This window comes from Clarias gariepinus, chromosome 9 (assembly GCF_024256425.1).
Source record: "Clarias gariepinus isolate MV-2021 ecotype Netherlands chromosome 9, CGAR_prim_01v2, whole genome shotgun sequence".
In the NCBI taxonomy this organism is placed as follows: Eukaryota; Metazoa; Chordata; class Actinopteri; order Siluriformes; family Clariidae; genus Clarias; species Clarias gariepinus.
In genome coordinates, this window is record NC_071108.1 from 25,537,917 (window position 1) to 25,556,432 (window position 18,516).

General features: G+C 38.5%; 1 protein-coding gene across 2 annotated transcripts in view; it reads right to left on the bottom strand.

Annotated features, from left to right (window-relative positions):
• cacna1db (calcium channel, voltage-dependent, L type, alpha 1D subunit, b) overlaps positions 1-18,516 on the bottom strand; it is a 135,059-nt gene that overhangs the window by 113,860 nt on the left and 2,683 nt on the right. For both annotated transcript variants that reach the window (XM_053503895.1, XM_053503894.1), the window contains exons 2-3: positions 8,311-8,650; positions 7,133-7,238 (exon numbers count right to left, since the gene is read on the bottom strand). In XM_053503895.1, coding sequence (XP_053359870.1) covers positions 7,133-7,238; positions 8,311-8,650 — 446 coding nt within the window. The remainder of the gene's footprint in view (positions 1-7,132; positions 7,239-8,310; positions 8,651-18,516) is intronic.

The window sequence follows — 18,516 nt, forward strand, 5'->3', positions numbered from 1 at the left end:
TAGTCTAAATGAAAAAAAAAGGGGAAATGTTTGATAGATTAATTGATTTAAAAAAAAGAATTGCTAGTTGGAGACCTAGTGAGGACACACTCTTAATGGGGGTCAGTACACTGCAGAACATCATGCACACACATCATTCGTATTACAGACAATCTGCAGTTGAAACATAAGGATTGAACCGGGGACTAAAGCTGTGAAAAAACAATGCCACCCTCTGTATCACCGCTCTACCCTGCTCTCCGGACGGCCATTACATGTTAATAAGATATTCTCAGCACAATATTACATGATATATTGATAGATCATAAAATCGAAAACTGATTAGAAGGCGATTGATTGATTTTCTGAAACACCAGCTCTGTCAGGAACGCCAGCTGCAAGACAAATCACAAGCTTGGATCAGCACCAGCACTCTTTCTAATATGTTGTTAGTGTTTCTATAGGAACGGCTAAAACTCAGGTGGATGCGCCACTTAATCTGGGTGACTAAACCAGCACAAGGGGACAAACAATACTGAAACACATAACACAAAACATTAACCCAATCCTACAGGAACACCGCACACGTGGAGTCACTGTCTACATTAACTTAAATCATATGCACACTTGTTTTTAGTAAACTGAATTGCATTTTTAAACGACTGGCAAAGAACAAATGAATCGAGCAACAATAGGACATCTTTCCTGGGACAAAACATAAAATCAATAAGAACCTTTTCTTGATATAGTGCACATTGGTTCAACTGGGCGTCACTACTTAAGAGTAGCTGTTTCATGAAGGAAGACAAAAAGCAGTTTGTCAGATCACATTTTGCTTATACCCCAAAAGACGGATTTATTATGAGATTCTGTCCCTTTATAGGCAGGAATCTACATTCATATTTCAGCTTATTACCTGTTAATGTTACATTGAAACGATTCCAATCGATGCACTGTTTCACTGCCTGTCCTGTTCCGCTGTAGCACTGCCACAGTATAAACACACTTTTCTTTTATACTTTTCTTTTATACTTTTCTTTTAATGAGCCGCACATAACGTTTATGAGAAATAAATATGAAGACTGGCTAAAAAAAACATAACAACAATAGAGCTTAGATATGAAACCTTTAAGTGTGTGTTAATGATGTGTGCTCTCAGATAATGCTTTTTTTTAAACCTGAAGTTCCCTATATTTCACTCCTCCTGCACACGCGCCATTTTAGTGTCTATTTAAACGACCCACTGCTGATCCACGAGAACCTCACCAGAGAACTGACGAGCCGAGCAACAAGCTGGGGGAGGGGTTTCTCTTTATCTCAGGTCACATTAGACGAAAATCTAATTCCCATGTTTAACAGGGTCATGTTTTTCTCCCTTTTATTTTGTCTGGAGACCCATGTGAATGTCTAAAAATGACTTATGCATTAAAGTTACACTTATTAAAGCTCATTTGAGATGGATTGTTTTTGCTATAAATGGCCAAAAAAACATAACTACTGAGTCAGAAAAGAAAAGAAAACACTATATGATAAGATATTCCTGGGCTGCTGTGAGTCACCCTGACAATCCTGTAACAGTCACAGCTGTGTCAAGGGTGTCGTGTCGTAATTGGCAGGAAATTTTCACCAGCTCTGACAGGTCAAAGGTCATCTCACCTCAACTCAAAGTCATGAAAGGAGTCTGAGCGCATGGTGATAGGCAACCAATTAAAAGAGAAAGAGAGAGTGAAAGGGCATGAGAGTGTAAACAAAGCAAAGAAAAGCGAGAGAGAATCTGATATTACACTACGAGAGGAAAAAGAATTAAGGACTGATGTTGTTTTACCCTTTTTCCGCTAAAAAATATACACCATTTTATGCAAAGGCAAAGGCCATTACACTTATGCTATAGGATATGGAGCCCTGTAATAGGCACTTGTGGATCGACAGCACACGTTCAGCGAGCATACCGACTAGCAGCTTGTTGTTTTGATCGGTTTCTGACGTACCTTAGTTCAAATGAGTTCAGGGTAATTATTAATCATGGTTGCCAGGTTTCAGGTCCACTCCATAATCTGTCTTCCCTCACACAATCTCTGCACATATGTCACCCAGCTGAAGTATTTATTGTGATTCACTGTTTTCAGAATAATTTTAGGTAGAAAACAGTGAATCACTAAAAAATGACTTGTTGACCAAAGATTTGTTTCTGTATATTAAAAGACACACCGTCTGTACCTTATCTTTCCATTGTGTCAAAATATATTAATTTAATTCCTATGATTGCCTATAAAACACAATCTTGAAGGCCATGGAGTGTTTTTAAACTAACAATAATCTAGCAGTCCTACTAGCCATCCTACAGTATGTAATGTCTCTTCACACAGTATGGGGCAGTGTGATTTATGCCCCAGTGGACATCTATTAGTGCTTGTTGCAGTTCCCATTTTGACCACTAGTATAATAATGGTATAAAGCTAAAAGGAACAATGAGTGCATTGAAACAAAACCACTGTGCACAGGTGAGAAGAATGAGCAAAATTTATATATATTTAAAAAATAATAATTATAATAAAAAAAAAAAATAAATTAAAAAAAAATAATAAAATATATAATAAACAATATATATATATATATATATATACAGTATACAGAAACATTTTTTTGTGTCCATCTGTGTACATTTATATTATGGTTCATATGTGCTTAGAAATGAATGTGAACTCACTGCAACAATATTAGCTGAAATATGAACCTTACCTTATAAAAGCTTAAATCTGTGCCTTTAATGTATCATAATTTTTCAACTTTAAACAAACATTCACCTGTTAGTGTGCGACATTAACACTGTTTTGAATTGTTCACTGGGACAGAAACATGACACACATGAAACCGCACGACGCCCTTCTCATGACATGCTGGTAATCTTCAGCTAATCAGTGCTACGCACACCAAGACATACAGCCTTTCCACAGACACGGATTACATGGATTATGTAGCCCTTTTGCGTTGATCAAGACTGCTTAAATAAACGTTAACAAACTCTGAATAGTAGGGATTTTAATGCCTAATTGTTAATTGATAAATTGCCATTAATAATTTGACTAATTAGGAGTTCATTAACCCATTTTTAATGTTAATGTTTATTTTGCATAATAATGCCCTGGGGCTCACATATCTATTAACTTTAGGTATACAAGAGGTGCACTTGTATTTTAGGCAATGTTCAATACTGTATTGTTAATGTCCTCTATTTTGAATGAGGACAAGGTGTGCTGTGCTGTCTAGTAGCAGAAGATCTTTTGGGTGCTGTGGGTTCGAGGTGGTGCCTCCATGGATCAGATTTGTTTGTTCTGCACATCTTATGGGTATTTGATCAGCTTGTGCTCTGGGGACTTTGGAGGCAGGGTCGGCGGTCTTGGGCGTTTTGCTTCCAAGGCCCTGTGCGCAATGGACTTTGTTAACCTGGGTGTCTTGGTGGCTTTCTATCATAGTCAGCAGTGCATTTTTCTTGTGATTTGTGCTGTATTGGTCTTTTTGTGGGATTGGACTGGACAGGCTGGCCTTTGGTCTAATCGGGCATAAGTAAACCTTGGGTGCCCGTGTTCCTGTCACCAGTTCACTGGTATAATCAGTGTTAATGTATTAATATTGTGTGATGTTACTGTTTTGGTTGATCAGCATATAACAGCAAACAGAGGCAGTAAAAGTATTTCATACTATAATGATTAAAGTTGGCAGTTAATTAGTTAATTAGTTGGCTAATTAATCTGTTTACATGGGTACCATACCATAGTTAGGGATCCACTGGATCATGGCTCAGCTACTGTCATTACATCATTGTTATTAATTAATGTGTTTCTTTTTTATTCTTCCAATTATTATTCTATTTGCTTAAACTAATTGTAAGTGAGTGTGTGAGTAAGTCTGTCCTTCTGCCTTGTGATGGACTGGTGTCCTAGTCAGGGTGTACTCCACCTGGTGCCCTGCACCCCTGTACAGGTTAAACATTATAGTGAGTGTGTGAGTGAGTTGTTGTTGGTTCTATGACGGGGTCGCCACAGCGGACCATCCCATCCGCACACAACGTAGCACAGGTTTTATACCAGATGCCCTTTCTGACACGACACTCCCATTTTATCCTGACTTGGGCATCCAGTAGCTGGGGTTTGGCCACTGGGTGGGAACTGAACCCACACCTTCGACATGGCAGGCGAGAGTCCTACCACTGAGCCATCAATGCACCGAGAGTGAGTATTTGAGTGACTGAGTAATTTTTCATACATCATTTGTTCAGATTGTAAAGCTAAAATGGTGCTTCTTTCTACAATTAAAAATTAATGATTAATCAAGTAATCAATTAATCGACTTAATTGTTTATTGTATTTAAATATCGGTTAAGAAAAATGTGTAAAATTTGCAACCCTAGTAATAAGCGATACGAGGAGTCCGAGCATGCTTCACACATAGTGCCCCTGGTGGCCAGTTACTGCTTTGTGCTTGGAACTCTAACAACAACGAGAGAACTGAAAGTAAAGGAAATGCATCATTTGAATGACTCCATAGGTCTAACCTGAAACGGGGAAAAAGAACCACATCCCCCTTTAACCGTATCAAATAGTATACACACAGAGGCAAACATTCACTGCCTCGACGGCAGGTATACACACAAACACTCATGCACCTTCCATCACTAATACCACTGTGACAGCAGACATGTAGTCAGTGATGAGCTGCCAATGACGCAAGATCCTCTCTGTCTGTGTGGACATGTGTGTCTGTATGGGTGAGAGCTTCCACCGCAAACACAATTTTTACTGTCCATTGTTAATATGTTAAATAATATAAATGCAAGACATTTGTTTGTCAAAAAAATATACACAAGTATCCTGCATGTGATATTTGTCAAATTTGGTTTGTTTTTTTTCGAAACACAACTACAGTTACTAAGTTAATTAAAGAGCATTGATCCGTTTGTTTTTTATAAGTATCTTCACCTCTCTGATGATGATGATGCATGATGTCTGTCTAAATCTAAATTTAAAAGTTAATCGTTGTAGTGAGTCACCTTTCCCTGGAACACAGTGTAACATTAGTGACTGTCAGATTTCCTCCATCTCTTATTCAGAATCCTGCTACCTGTTATTAGCAGGATCCCCAAGCACAGGAATATTGCTCATCAGCGATGAAGACAAAGATATATTAAATGTTTTTTAATGAATGTCAGATGCAGAAGATTTTTCCCTCCGGGGATAAAGCGAGCTTTTACTGTCCTGTACATCTCCCAGCTTTAATACACTCAGATTCAGCACGGTTGCATTTACTCTACTTCAGGTGCATACTGAACGTTATAATTAAATAACCCCACTATAAGAGGTTACACAGTAGAGACCTGGATGCATTTTGGGTCTAGTTCCTCTCAAGGGTTCCTCCTCATGGCTGCTCTGGGAGTTTTCCCCAGCCTACCTATGGATTGCTAATTATGAAGTAGGGCTGGGCGGCATATCGTGTTTTTAAAGTATATCGATATAGTGTGATGTTGCAATAAATGCCACGTTTCTCCCACGAAGCTGTGCCAGTTTTTTGCATATTTTCTCCCCCCCACTCCACAGAGCATTACTCTCCTGGACATCGCCACACAGCCCTGACTCCACTCTTCCTGGTCATCCTCGCCCTACCCCGCGCGATCACTCTCTCTAGGCACCTCTATACGGCCCTGGCCCCATCTCTCTTTCTCTCCTGGCATCTCTACACAGTCCCACCTACTTCCTCTTTCTCTCTCTCTCTCTCCCTGTGGATCTCCCTAATCCTGCCTCTACTTTCTCTGGGCACGTCCACATAGCACATAGCCTACACTCTCCAAAGGCGTCCTCACATTGCCCCGCCTCCTTTCTCCACAGCCCCTCTCCAACCTCTCTGAGCATGCATATAAACTGTGTTTACAATTTTTGCTGTTGTGTTTAATACACTATCGTCATAATGCAAACAGATGGCATTACGTTTAAAAGTCAAAAAGGAAATAGGATGCATAAAATATTCTTCAGCGCTGCATTACCAATGCCGTAAACTGCGGTACAAAGAGAGCGTTTAAATTCGTGCACAAAGCCTTGACAGCCATAAAAGTCTGCTGCTCCAAGAGAAATCTCATTCAGTATGTCCTCATTATGTATTTATTTCTCTGTATGACCATTAAAGGAGCTCCACAGTCTACTGCAGGCAGAAGACTTAATTACTTCATCAGAGCAAGTAGGACAGTTTTTTTTTTTTTTTTGCCTTTTTAATGCTGTCCCTAACTTTATTTTAATCAGTCTGTGTTTGTTGTCGAGATTAACTGAAGAAGCATTCTCAGAAATAGGCCTATATTTATTTAAACTTTTGTTTTTTTCATTTTTATGTTTCAAACGGGGAATGAAACCCGGCCCTTGCTTCTTTTTTTTTTTTTATAACAGCCTGTTTTCATAAATAGTGCTTAGGACATTTTACACGTGAGTTTGACAGATAACTGAACATTTAACCCACTTAACACAAATATCACAATATATAATCACATGTCGATATTCATCCGAAAAATACCAAGACGTTAATTATGAATCTTAATCTGCCAAGTTTAATCTAATAGCTTCTTAGTGACAAGGTCTAATGTAAGATGTGCTATATAATAGATGTGCTATACAGAGAAAAGTGAATTTACCTGAATTGAAAAAGTAGTAAACACAAGGGCTAAAATGTGAGTTCTTGAACAGAGATTGACATATCTAATATCACAAACATAATAAAAATCATGTGATCGCGGCGGGTCTTAGTATTAGGCAAATACAGCCTGAAACAAACAACAACATCTAACTTTTTGTCACTATGCAACGAAAATTCAAAGTTGTATTTGCCTAATGTTGAAAGCTGCTACGATCATCCGCTATTTTATCATGTTTTTACACACGCACACACGCAAATTAAATGGGGGGTACTAACTTTTGAACATGACTGTAAATGCAAACAAGCCATGTTTTCCATAAAATACATAAACATCACATGGAACAGCAATGTCTAACGAATCATACCCAAACATAAAGCATAACAAGTTGATAATAATAGACCTGAGTAAAGACATGTGAGGAAACATGGTGGATTGATCTGAGAATCTCAGCGAAGTGAAAGGGAAGCCCGGAGTACTCACCAGGTCATGATTGGTTGAATTGGAATCGTCTTCAGGAAAGGGGATGTAAACAGCTAAGGCCACGCAGTTGGCAAAAATAGACAACAATATAAAGATATCAAAGGGTCTGGGAAAAAAGCATGGTTAAGGAAAATGTATTAATGTCAGTTACAGTAATCAAAATAACGTTTTGCTCGGAACTGTAAAAGAGCTGAGAATATGCGTAGATATTCAAATACTTAAAGCTTTGATATAACCAATTATAATTAGGGCTGTCAATATTATACTATGTTTTTAACCCCAATTAATTATATGACCAAGTTTGACCCTATTGGCTTCCCATAATTGCAGCACTCTGTGTGTGTGTGTGTGTGTGTGTGTGTGTGTGTGTGTGATGATGGCACGTTTAACACTGATGATAAGACACAAATAGAAACATTACCAGGTGTGCTGAACAACAACTATCAGTATAAAAAAATGTTAGTTTAAATAAAACTAAAGTTATGTGCTTGAGCTATTTTAAAAAGAAGAACTACGTTTACAAAGATACCTTAAATGTATTTTACTGTAAAAGCCTGTGAGAGTGAGGCATTTGGATACTTTTATTTCACTTACTAGAGACGACTATACATCAGTGAGTAATTATAACTCTAAGAAGTAACAGCACATCTCATCGATGACAAATGGCAACTGCGCTCATTCACTCTGGGCGTGTCAGGCCAAGTTGAAAAGGAGATACCAGACAAGCTCCCCACTATAGGAGCAGGCAGGGCTCACGATCTGATTGCTGCTGCTAAGAGTTTACCATTCGAGAGGTTTTCATTTAACATTTGTTCAATGTTACTGTTTGAGATATTATAAAACTTCATAATCTGTTTCCTTTCATTCCAACATTGCACATTTATAATAAAAGTAAATCTGAATATTTTAAAATCGTGATTAATCTTTTCAACTGATTGACAGCACTTATTATAATATTCTTTACAGAAAAAAAAGCAATTTTAAAAACTAAACATCCTTAAATTAAACTATCACACAAATATCTTAACAGTTTACAAGTTAGACATGTTAAATGTGTTTTAGTTTGAGCATTTTGTTTTCATAATTCACTGCAGCTTTTCACTGTTCATTTCTCACATTGATGTCACTCATGATGTCATTGGGGTCGGGGTCCCAGAGAAGTACTAATAAAAGGATACTTCCACTCCACCAGGCTGATGCAGGCCCTGCGTATCGGGTTGTTGAGGGTGAGGCAGAAGAGTGCCCGCGGAGGCCTGCTATTGGTGGCGCTACCCTGCTTCTTGCTCTTGGCATACTGCTGCCTCTTCCTCTGAGACAGCGAGCCTACCGGAGCGCTGTCCGATGTACTTATGGTCTGGTTGCCATCGGCCCTGGCGTTTCTCGCCGCAGTGATCGCGGCCTGCCAGGACAGAGTTCCAGACTGGGGGAGTGACTGTCTGGAAAGGGAGGGGCTTTCTGACCAAAGGGGAGGAGCGTCACCAGAGGAAGGGGCCCGTGTGCTGATAGCATAGCTTGCCCCTGGAGATAAAAAAAAAACACTTCATGTCAGAAATTTTGGTAAAATTAGACAGACTTTATATAGCCTGGGAGGTAATGAGCTGTAACAAATGACATATTCTTTTCTGGAGTGACAAACTGTATTCTCAAATTTGCATAACAATTGTTGGTATTATGGCACTGATTACAAACTTGTAATCCCTTTAATAATATTGTACACAAGGCATTCATTCAGGATGCAGACAATAGAACTGAAACAAAGGCAGAAAGGAAGGATCAATATACTGTCATGTGAAAAAGCAGGGCTGTAACTGGCAGAGCACTTTCCAGGTCACTTCATCTGCCACTTGCTGGCTTGCTATCAAAAGAACTAAGCTGTAACCAAGTAGCATATAGTCTAGATCAGCATTAATGTTCCATAACTATGTTTTGTCTTTTTTTTTTTTTTTACTCCCTAGTACAGTCACTGCCAATGTCGAGTCGATTCCCATTCACCAGCTGCGGGGGTAAAGGCTTACACGTGCTTTCTCAGAGACACGTGCAGCTATTGCATCTTTTCAAACTGCTGCTCTTGCAACATCACCGGCAGCCAAACTCCCCTCTTCCATATACATGAGCTCGCAGGCTGGCTAGTGTCGCTCTGATTGACGAGAGCGAGAGAAAGGAATGCCATGCTTCCCACCAAGACAGCAGGACCAGTTATGTTCTCCTGGACTCCTGCCCACAGATGGCTTTAGCGTCATTAGGATTTGCAATCCCTCCCGATCCCCTGACAACAGGGCAAACACTGCACCAATCGGCAGCCGTAACCGCCCCTGGAGTACAGATCGGCCAGTTAAATCTACACGCATGCAGCTCCGGAGCTTTATTCGTGCAGAATATCACACACCCACTCAGGTACACTTCATGATGTAAATCAAATCTAGAAACACTTTATATGAAGCGTACTTGGCACGCTTGAAGACTATCACAAGACTATTAATATCATCGCCAAAGAAGTGTTTGGACAAAGCGAATCTCCTTGACAACGCCTCGCAAACAGCAGACTCTGTGCTCTAACTGCAAAGATGCTCCACATAGGAATGATATTAAAGTACCGATTTTAAATTATCCTCTGGTTCCGGTCATAAGCAGTTTAGTGGCTTAAAGACACTTGTTTATTCCAGAGTCACAACACTATCTGGAATGGGAAAGTGTCTGCAAACTTTATCATTACCTCGACAGTGCATTCTTAACAAATGCATTCTGATTATGTTCGTATATTGGCAATTTTTTTAAAACTATACTTGGGTAACAAAACAACTTGGCACCATGTTTTTCTTGCTAGTTGTATTGGGTTTCAAACAGTCAATGAAATGCCTTCCAAAACTATTAGTATTGGCATAATTTTTTATTTGCTCTCCTTTGTTTTTACATTTAAGGATTCTCGTGATGTATAAATTTTAAAGTAATTCTAAAAAACATAGAACATCATGTTTTTTTTTATAATTTCATTCAAAAACGTGAAATGTTTTATCAAGTGAAATATTTCATGCCTTTTCATTTTCAGTTTAAATTTCCACGAGCTGAAGGCTGCTATCAAAGCAACATGGTCTTCAATAACGCCTTAGCCGTGCCACAGGCTAATCACCTCCATGCCATGCCACGCTGATGCAGTAATTTGTGCTAATAATGCATAAGCATACATACTTTTCAGAAATTGGACATTTTTGTATTCATTCATTTTCAATACCGCTTATCCTTTATAGGGTCAGAGGAAGCCTGGAGCTTTCAGGACCCTCCCTAAGCAGGGTGCAAGTCCATCGCAGGGAAGACACATCGGGTCAGCATGCCTACTCTGCATGTCTTTGGACTGTAAGAGGAAACCGTAGTACATGGAGGAAACCGACCAAGCACTGGGAGGACATGCAAACTCCGCCCAGGAATAAGGCAGAACTCGAACCCTGGGGGTGAGAGGTCATAGTGCTAACCACTACACCATTGTGCTGCCCATTTCTGTATTGTTTTGTTTTGACACAATGGATTTGTCTGAATTTTTATGAGCTATTTGCCTTAATCTTCAAAAAAAGTTTAAAATGCTTAAAAGGTTACATTTTATCTGTAATTCGTTCTTAAATATATAAAAGTTTCACTTTTAAATTCAATTATAGGGGAAAAAAACTTTCCCTTATATACTCACTTTTTATGATGCACTGTACAGTACACTGTACTGTACACACTCACACACACACACACACACACACACACAACGCACATACACAAAACAATTAAAAATCCCAAGGTTTAAGCATAATTAGGACTATAACAGAAACATTTGCCGGGGACCCGTGCACTGACTCTCTACACAAACATTTGGAGAAGGGAAAATAATAACAGCCCAAATACTCAAGCTATATCTCATAAAAATGCAGTGTCTGAACTTTACTAAGCATCATATACAGTAGTATGCAGTAGATCTGAGATCATGTGTTATGCTCAGAAGAGACCAAAATATCTTGGTTCGGTCATGCGCAGCATCAGCATAACTGCCAACAGAAGAAAACTGCTTACATACAAGAAAAATCAGCTGACAGGCAGCGTAAAATGTAAAATATGGTTGCTGATCACTGCTGCTGTGGGGCTGATTTGCTTTATGTGGGTATTCAAGGGTTCTTGTTTGAACCATCAGGATAATTCAGCTCAAAATCTGGTGCCTCTGACATGAGGTTTAGATCTGACCACAGACAGAGAACAGCATAATGAATTACATTTACATTTAGGCATTTGGCAGACGCTCTCATTCAGAGCGACTTACAGATAGTGCTTTGAAGTTTCCATCATTTGATAGATACTTACACTGGGGTACTAGGTTACTAAGTAAGTGCCATCAGTCAAACACAATTAGTTTTTTTTTGTGTGTGTGTGTGTGTGTGGGGGGGGGGGGGGGGGGGTTATTAGTCCAATCAAAGATACACAAAAACGATTCCAGAAACTCCCAAACTAATGTTCTGCAATGCCTAGATTGATCTCCAGACTGCAGAACTATAAGCATCATGAAGTGGACTGAGTTAACTAATATCAACAAGTGTCTCCAACTTTGTTAAACGTTATAAAAAGAGATTTAATGCTGTTCTTCTCTCAAAGGCAGGCATCACAAAATAGTAATTAAAAGGGATCATATTTGTTTAACGCTGATTATTCTAAATTTCTAATTTGAATTAACAGAATATTATTATTATTATCACTGTTATATTTATCACTATTACATAAAGTGATAAATTACAATTGTAATAATACAATAAAAATACAATAGTTGATTATAATGTAGTGAAAAAGGCACATGTCCAAGTAAAGGTCCATTTAATTGACACGTGCACTTCCGGCATCGACAGCATGCTTTATTTGTATGGAGAAAACGGACACCCAAATATACAACCTTGTGAATGAATCATGACGGATGAGGACAAGCAAAATTGGGCAACTGTAATTACAATACAGCTTAATTAAAAAGAGTAAAAAAAAAAAAGAACACATGGCATGAGGCAGTGAGACACTAAACAAACAACCTATTAATCTCATTTAATCCATGAGTATTATGAGAAATGTAAATCTTTGAATAAAACTTCAGGTTGCACGATTATGACATTTTTTGTAGATTTTGACTTTGAATAAAATTTCAGGCGTTAAAAAGGTGTGAAAGCGTGATCTTTTTATACTTTACTTAAGCCAGAATCTGAAAGGTAAAACAGATGAAGCGTTAAAAGGGCAGTGTGACGTACGCACCTCTGACGCAGCTGGTGCGGACTGAACCGCTTGTTAAAATGAAAGAATATCTGGCGCATGTGGCATCTGGTGTAAATTGACTTTACGATAGTTTTCAGAAGCATCAGACCGTGAGAACGTAATTAGGAGGTTTGTGAAGTTTCATTCATCGAGGTCGTTAAAATGTCCTGTAGTAATAAATCTAAATGAACATAAGCTTCTCTTAGATTCATGAACCATTTGAAGGAAAACTCCTAATTCCAACATGATTAACAAAAATAGTTTATTTCTAATATTTATCAAGTAACAGCACTGAATTTGGTTAAAGTCAAATAAGTGGTTAACAATCAAAGGTTTTTTTGAGGGTCATTGAGCTGCCTGATGTACTGTATGCCATACATTATAGTAGTGTTATAGTAGTATAGATGTTTGTTTGTTTGTTTGTTTTTGTATAATAAGGTCCATAAGCTTTCTGTCTTTTTTTTTCTGTGTATAACAGAAAGGGTTGATCATACAAACCCTAGGAAATTGTGTGAATGAATAAGCATTGCTAAACAAATCATTTTAAAGTTCTCTACAGACTTTTATTTTCCTTACTCATATATATTTTTATATTTCCCAGTGGTATTGAGTTGAGTTCAACTTTGGGACTGGTTGATATACAATTGATATTAAAAGAAGCTTTTTTTTTTGTTGCGCCACAGTAAAATAACCAAGCTTGTTAGGAAGCTAAAGTCACAGCACAGGATCAGCCATGAGACGGGGTTAGCAGGTGGTCCTGTGGCTTGAACCACTGACCTTCTGATCAGTAACCCAGAGTTTTAGCTATTGAGCCAAAATTGCCCTAACTGAGATGAATTAAAGCACACAATGCTTTCTGGGATGTAATGGATATTTACGTATATACGTTTTCAGTATATCAATTACGTATATATCAATTACAGTATGTCCCAAAAAGCATTTTGTGCTTAAATTCATCACAGTTAGGGCAAATACATACACGTGTAGTATTGTGTTTCCTCTTAAGATGTCAGTAGTCGAGTCTACCACGTAAACATCACAAGAGATGCATATGTTTCATGTTGAAGCGTCTATAAAATTTTTTGGGCACCTCGTCAGTAGGTATAACAATTGAGCATTGGCTATTTTTTGTAAAGTAGACAGTTTTGGTACAGAATGTTAAGTTTTCCTTTAAGTTAAAAGAAGAAGATTTAAATTTGTTTTTAGATTCATGTTTTTAAATGCACCAGGCACATTTACACTTATGAATACGGTCTACACTAGTTGTTTTTTTTTTGTTAGTTTTTGCAACATTGCCTATAACTATTTTTAGTGTGTGTGTGTGTAATTCCATAATTACACAATAAATCCTCATTTATCCTCTGTACTGCTTTGTCCTGTATACAGGGTCACGGGGGGCCTGGAGCCTATCCTAGGGAACTTAGGGCATGAGGCAGGGTACAACCCTGAACGGGGTGCCAATGCAATGCAATGCACACACATACTGTACACACACACTATGGGCAATGCCAATGAGCCTAATTGGCATGTCTTCGAGAGGAGACCGGATCAGCCAGAGGAAACCCACCAAGCACAGACCCGAGGCGAGAACTGAACCCTGAACCTGGAGATGCAAGGCTTCGATGCTAACCACTATGCCACCGTTACCAAATAAATCTGTGCAGTAAAGTCACAGAAATGTCCCAGACATGTTATTATTCGAGTCTCCTTAGAGACACTGAGAGTTGTGACATTAATCACTGATTAAACCGTGCAACGGTGTATCGACACAGACCTAATCCTACTGTGCTGTAAATGCATTGCCCTAAAACACCATCTGGTTTTGCACAATCACAAGCACACTCCATGTAGCCTCCGTAAGACTTGACGTTTGACATTTTATATTTGAGAAGCGAATAAAAGAAATCCGTCTCGAGCGCGCGCGTGAGCATCACTGACAAGCCTTTGAAGTGTTTAACCGGCAGGAGCGCGCGCCGCGTTCTCTTTTACCTTCAGTCGGTTCCTCTGGCTCGTCCATGCCTTCCTCCGCATTGAAAGTCGAGGAATGACCCGGTTTCACCGCAGGAACCAGTGGACACAACGTTAAATCGCTCTTCTTCACGCCGTTAATCCATCCACGCGTTAGAAAGTGCCTCCTCCTCCTCCTCCTCCTCGCGCAGCTCCCTGAGCGCCATGGAGCGCTTGCGGCAACATCCGGGTGCTGTCCTCCTCACAGCACCGCGGCTCTGCTCTGATCCGAGCGTGATGATCGAGCTTATCGTCAGTCAGACACTGTGCTGAAAAGCCAGCGCGGAGGGCTTTGAAGTGTAAAGTCCGTGTAGAACCTCACCGACGAGCAACAGTTTCTTCAGGGATGTGCTGTATAGCAACAGACCCTCAGGGGCTCTCCGAGTCTCATTACAGCAATGTTTTATGTTTTACACCACTTCTGACTAAATTCATATTTTTTTATTTAATTATAAAAATAAAAAAAATCATGAACCCCCTAAAGATTTCAATTCCCAAAAGTATTTTTCAGTCAGGAATTAATCTCACCTACATAGTAGCTTAAAACTGCAGCTGTTATCATAACCACTAACTTTGGTCTTTTGGTCCGGCCACCATCATTTCTGTGGCAGTGACTTAAGGGTGCCAGCTTGATGCCCGATTGTCATTCGCACACTATGAATGCCAAAAGCATGTCTTTGGACTGTGGGTGCAAACCTAGAGGAAACCCACCGAACACCAGCGAACATTCCCACATGCGAATGTGGGAACCAAACCCTTAACGCTAAAGGTACAAGACGATTAACCTCTACCACCATCCGCCCATAACCATTAATAACCACCATGAAGCTCATGAGCACCCTTTGAACGACTTCATTCAGTCGTTTTTTTTTTTTAAAGTAATCATTTTCAATAAAACCACACTGAAGAGGAAGGGTTTCATGTACACTCTCTCGAGGTTTCTTTCACATGTCCTCTCAGGGAGTTTTTCCTTGCCACTGTCACCTCTGAACTGTTTATTATTCTTCTACACTGCGATTTCTCTTAACTACTTTGTGACAATGTCTATAGTTAAACTTGCCATAAAAACCTATTCCAATTCATTCCAAAGATGACCTTGGAGCCTTTTGTGTTAAAACTAGCCTTGGCTGCATTCACAGCCACGTTTGTGAAAATAATCAACAAGTAGGCTTTAGTTAGAAGTCCAACCAAAGCGTGATTACATTCAGCACAGCACAAAACAGGACCTAAAAGCGTGCTACTAAAATAGAAGCTGCCAGTGCTCACTTTAAACCTATTTGAAGCAAGTCTGATAACCTCTCAGATACAGCGACACACACTTCTGATTTCTGTCCATAATTGAATTGAATTGAATTCCCAACACCAGGTGGCTCAATAATTGCTTTCGTACCAATTTTAACTACTAATATTTACTATCATAATTTATTACATTGCTGTTATAATTTATTACATTTACTTTGTGAAATGTAATCTCAAATATGAAAAAATTCTCAACCACTTATAATATAAGTATTATAACTTATAATTATTAATATAATAAATAATAATAAATTATATTATTTATAATAAATAATAATTATTTAGATAATGCTGAGTCTGTTTGCTGAATATCAAGGTCAATGACATTTGTTTGAGCAAAATGTATTTATTACTTTATTACTAGTTACAAAACTATTTTTCATCAATATTAGCTTAAATGTTTCATGGCTATATTTGGAAGAATATGCCTAGCTGATCAAACTTTAGTTGAGAAAATCAAAGTAGCCAGACTTTCAAGGTAAGTAAGTTAACATAAATTCCAAGCCAAGCAGTCTTACCTCTGCGCCCTGGTCTCCAAGATATAAACGCCATTCACCTGGTGCTCATATGTAACCAATGGACGACATTAGTTTGCCACATTCCGTAAAGCAAGCTGGAGGAACAGCCCATGTGGAAATTTCAGCCTACATGCATGAATCACCTGCTCTAACAGGCAGGCTCACAGTTAACACAGTGATAATCCGCCAATATTAATCGTGCTAATGTTACCACGGGGTGGCAGTGACCTATTTCAGCCCTCACTGACAAAAAAGACACTTTCTAAATAAGCTTACTGTTCAGGAACATCCTTTATCATAATTATGTTTAATTATTGTTAATCTAGTATTATAAAATGATCATTAATAGATTATACGGCAGGCTTGTTCACATTATTATAATATAGGAGCGTTTGGTAACCCTGCGATAATTTCAGAGGTCTAGCATACAAAAATCTGTTTTATGATTTCCCTGCCAAGTAGCCGACGTATCTCAGGAGACCGCAGATCTCCAAATGGGAGGGCGCTGAACTGTAAGTAGACACAGGCGCCCAAGAAGGAGGGGTAAGTAGGGTCATTAAAGAGACAGTGGATTCAAAAATTCAGTCTTGCGAATTCAAAGGAGAAGAATTACGTTTAAGGAAATACTCCCCATATTACTTCCTTCTCTTATTCTGAGGGGTGAGGGCTGTTTGTTTTTCATCTGGAGTTCTTTTTCCACTGGCTCAGCCAATTTGTCACCTACTTTGTCAGGTATTGACTCTCAGCCATACTCTCTACAAACCGTGACATTTTTGAGAGAGATCAGGACTGAGGTCTTAACAGAAGTTATCTTGCTAAAACAGTAGTTTTTTTAAATAATAAAGTTACACAACATAAGGATTTGAATTTACCATCTAGTTTCTATATATGTATTTCTAAATTTCTATATATATTCACATGTATTTGATAGTTTACTTTTATATTAGGTTTGCCAAAAATAAAACAAAAGTCACTGGGGATGTTAGGGTTAATTTATATCCTATTAAAAGCTACTGTCCTTCCTGCAGTTGGACCGTTCTCCACATTTAATTTGTTGTACACTGACATCTTGTGGTGTGTTATTGTCTAAGGCGACAACTGCCAATGTTATACTGTATAATTCATACTTCATGTAACGCAAGACACATGCGTTAAAGTTTCTTTTACTGTAAGTTTATAAAAGACTTTTTAATTACCTTAAGGGCTATTTTTGTCCCCTATATTTAATACTGAATTATGCACTTGTCCTATTGTAGTCTGATATTCAGCTCAGTTGTAGTTGTACTTGGCAACAAGACTGGAATAAGTGTGTAAAGATACACCCCAGACAGGATTTGATTCAATTTACAATAATGACTTTACAATTCACAAAAATCCTCAGAATATTTTGAACACAATTTGAAAACAACCTGTAAAATAAAATAGTTGGCTGTACAAAGAGGATTAATATTGTACACAAAATGATTACATGTTCACAATATAAAGTACTGTACTGTACACATACTGTATAAATTCTCTTCATAAACTGGACAAAATAAACTGACCTTGGGACTTCGACTGGAACATAATAAGCATCATTGCAGAAATTAAGCTGCAAAGTAAGATAGAAAGACCATTTTCCTCGGCCTTTGGTGTTGTTTAAAAGCTACAGGAGGGAGTTTTTTTTCAATGTTATAGTAAATGTGAAAGAGTATAATGTATATTGCATATTGGACATTGCAATCCAAGCTTTCAGATTTCCCAATTCACGATATTGCATGCCCTCAAAGCAAGAACATGATCAGTGTGCTCTCTATAGATTTTTAAACTATGGATTGTACAGAACAGGGCTGTTAGTTTAAACAGTGATAATTATTATAATACATTTTAGATTTTTTAAATTGGTCTTGTTTACGTTTATCCTAAAAAGTTATTTTGAAACATGGATTGCCCTAAAAGCCATTTCCCATTCGGGAAAATCCCCTGTACCAGTTAAAGGTTTTATTATGGCAGGGGAAGGGCGTGAGGGCTAAAGTCAACACCAGAAAGGCAAACTTGACTGAACATACTGTACTGTACGTCCTATTTCACCCAGTATATCCAGCTGTTTGTTAACATAAAGAGCAATTTCGCAAGCACGAAATAGTCGAAAATTGCATGCATTAGGGGCCCTGCATGCCTGCGCTTGCTGCTCACTGTCAAGTTGAGTTTTGAGACTTTGGAGGCATTTGAGTAGGTAAAACATCATGTTTCTTTATAATCCTTTAGGCGGTACACTCTAAACTATTTACACATTTTCATCCCATGTGGTAGGAGTAAATT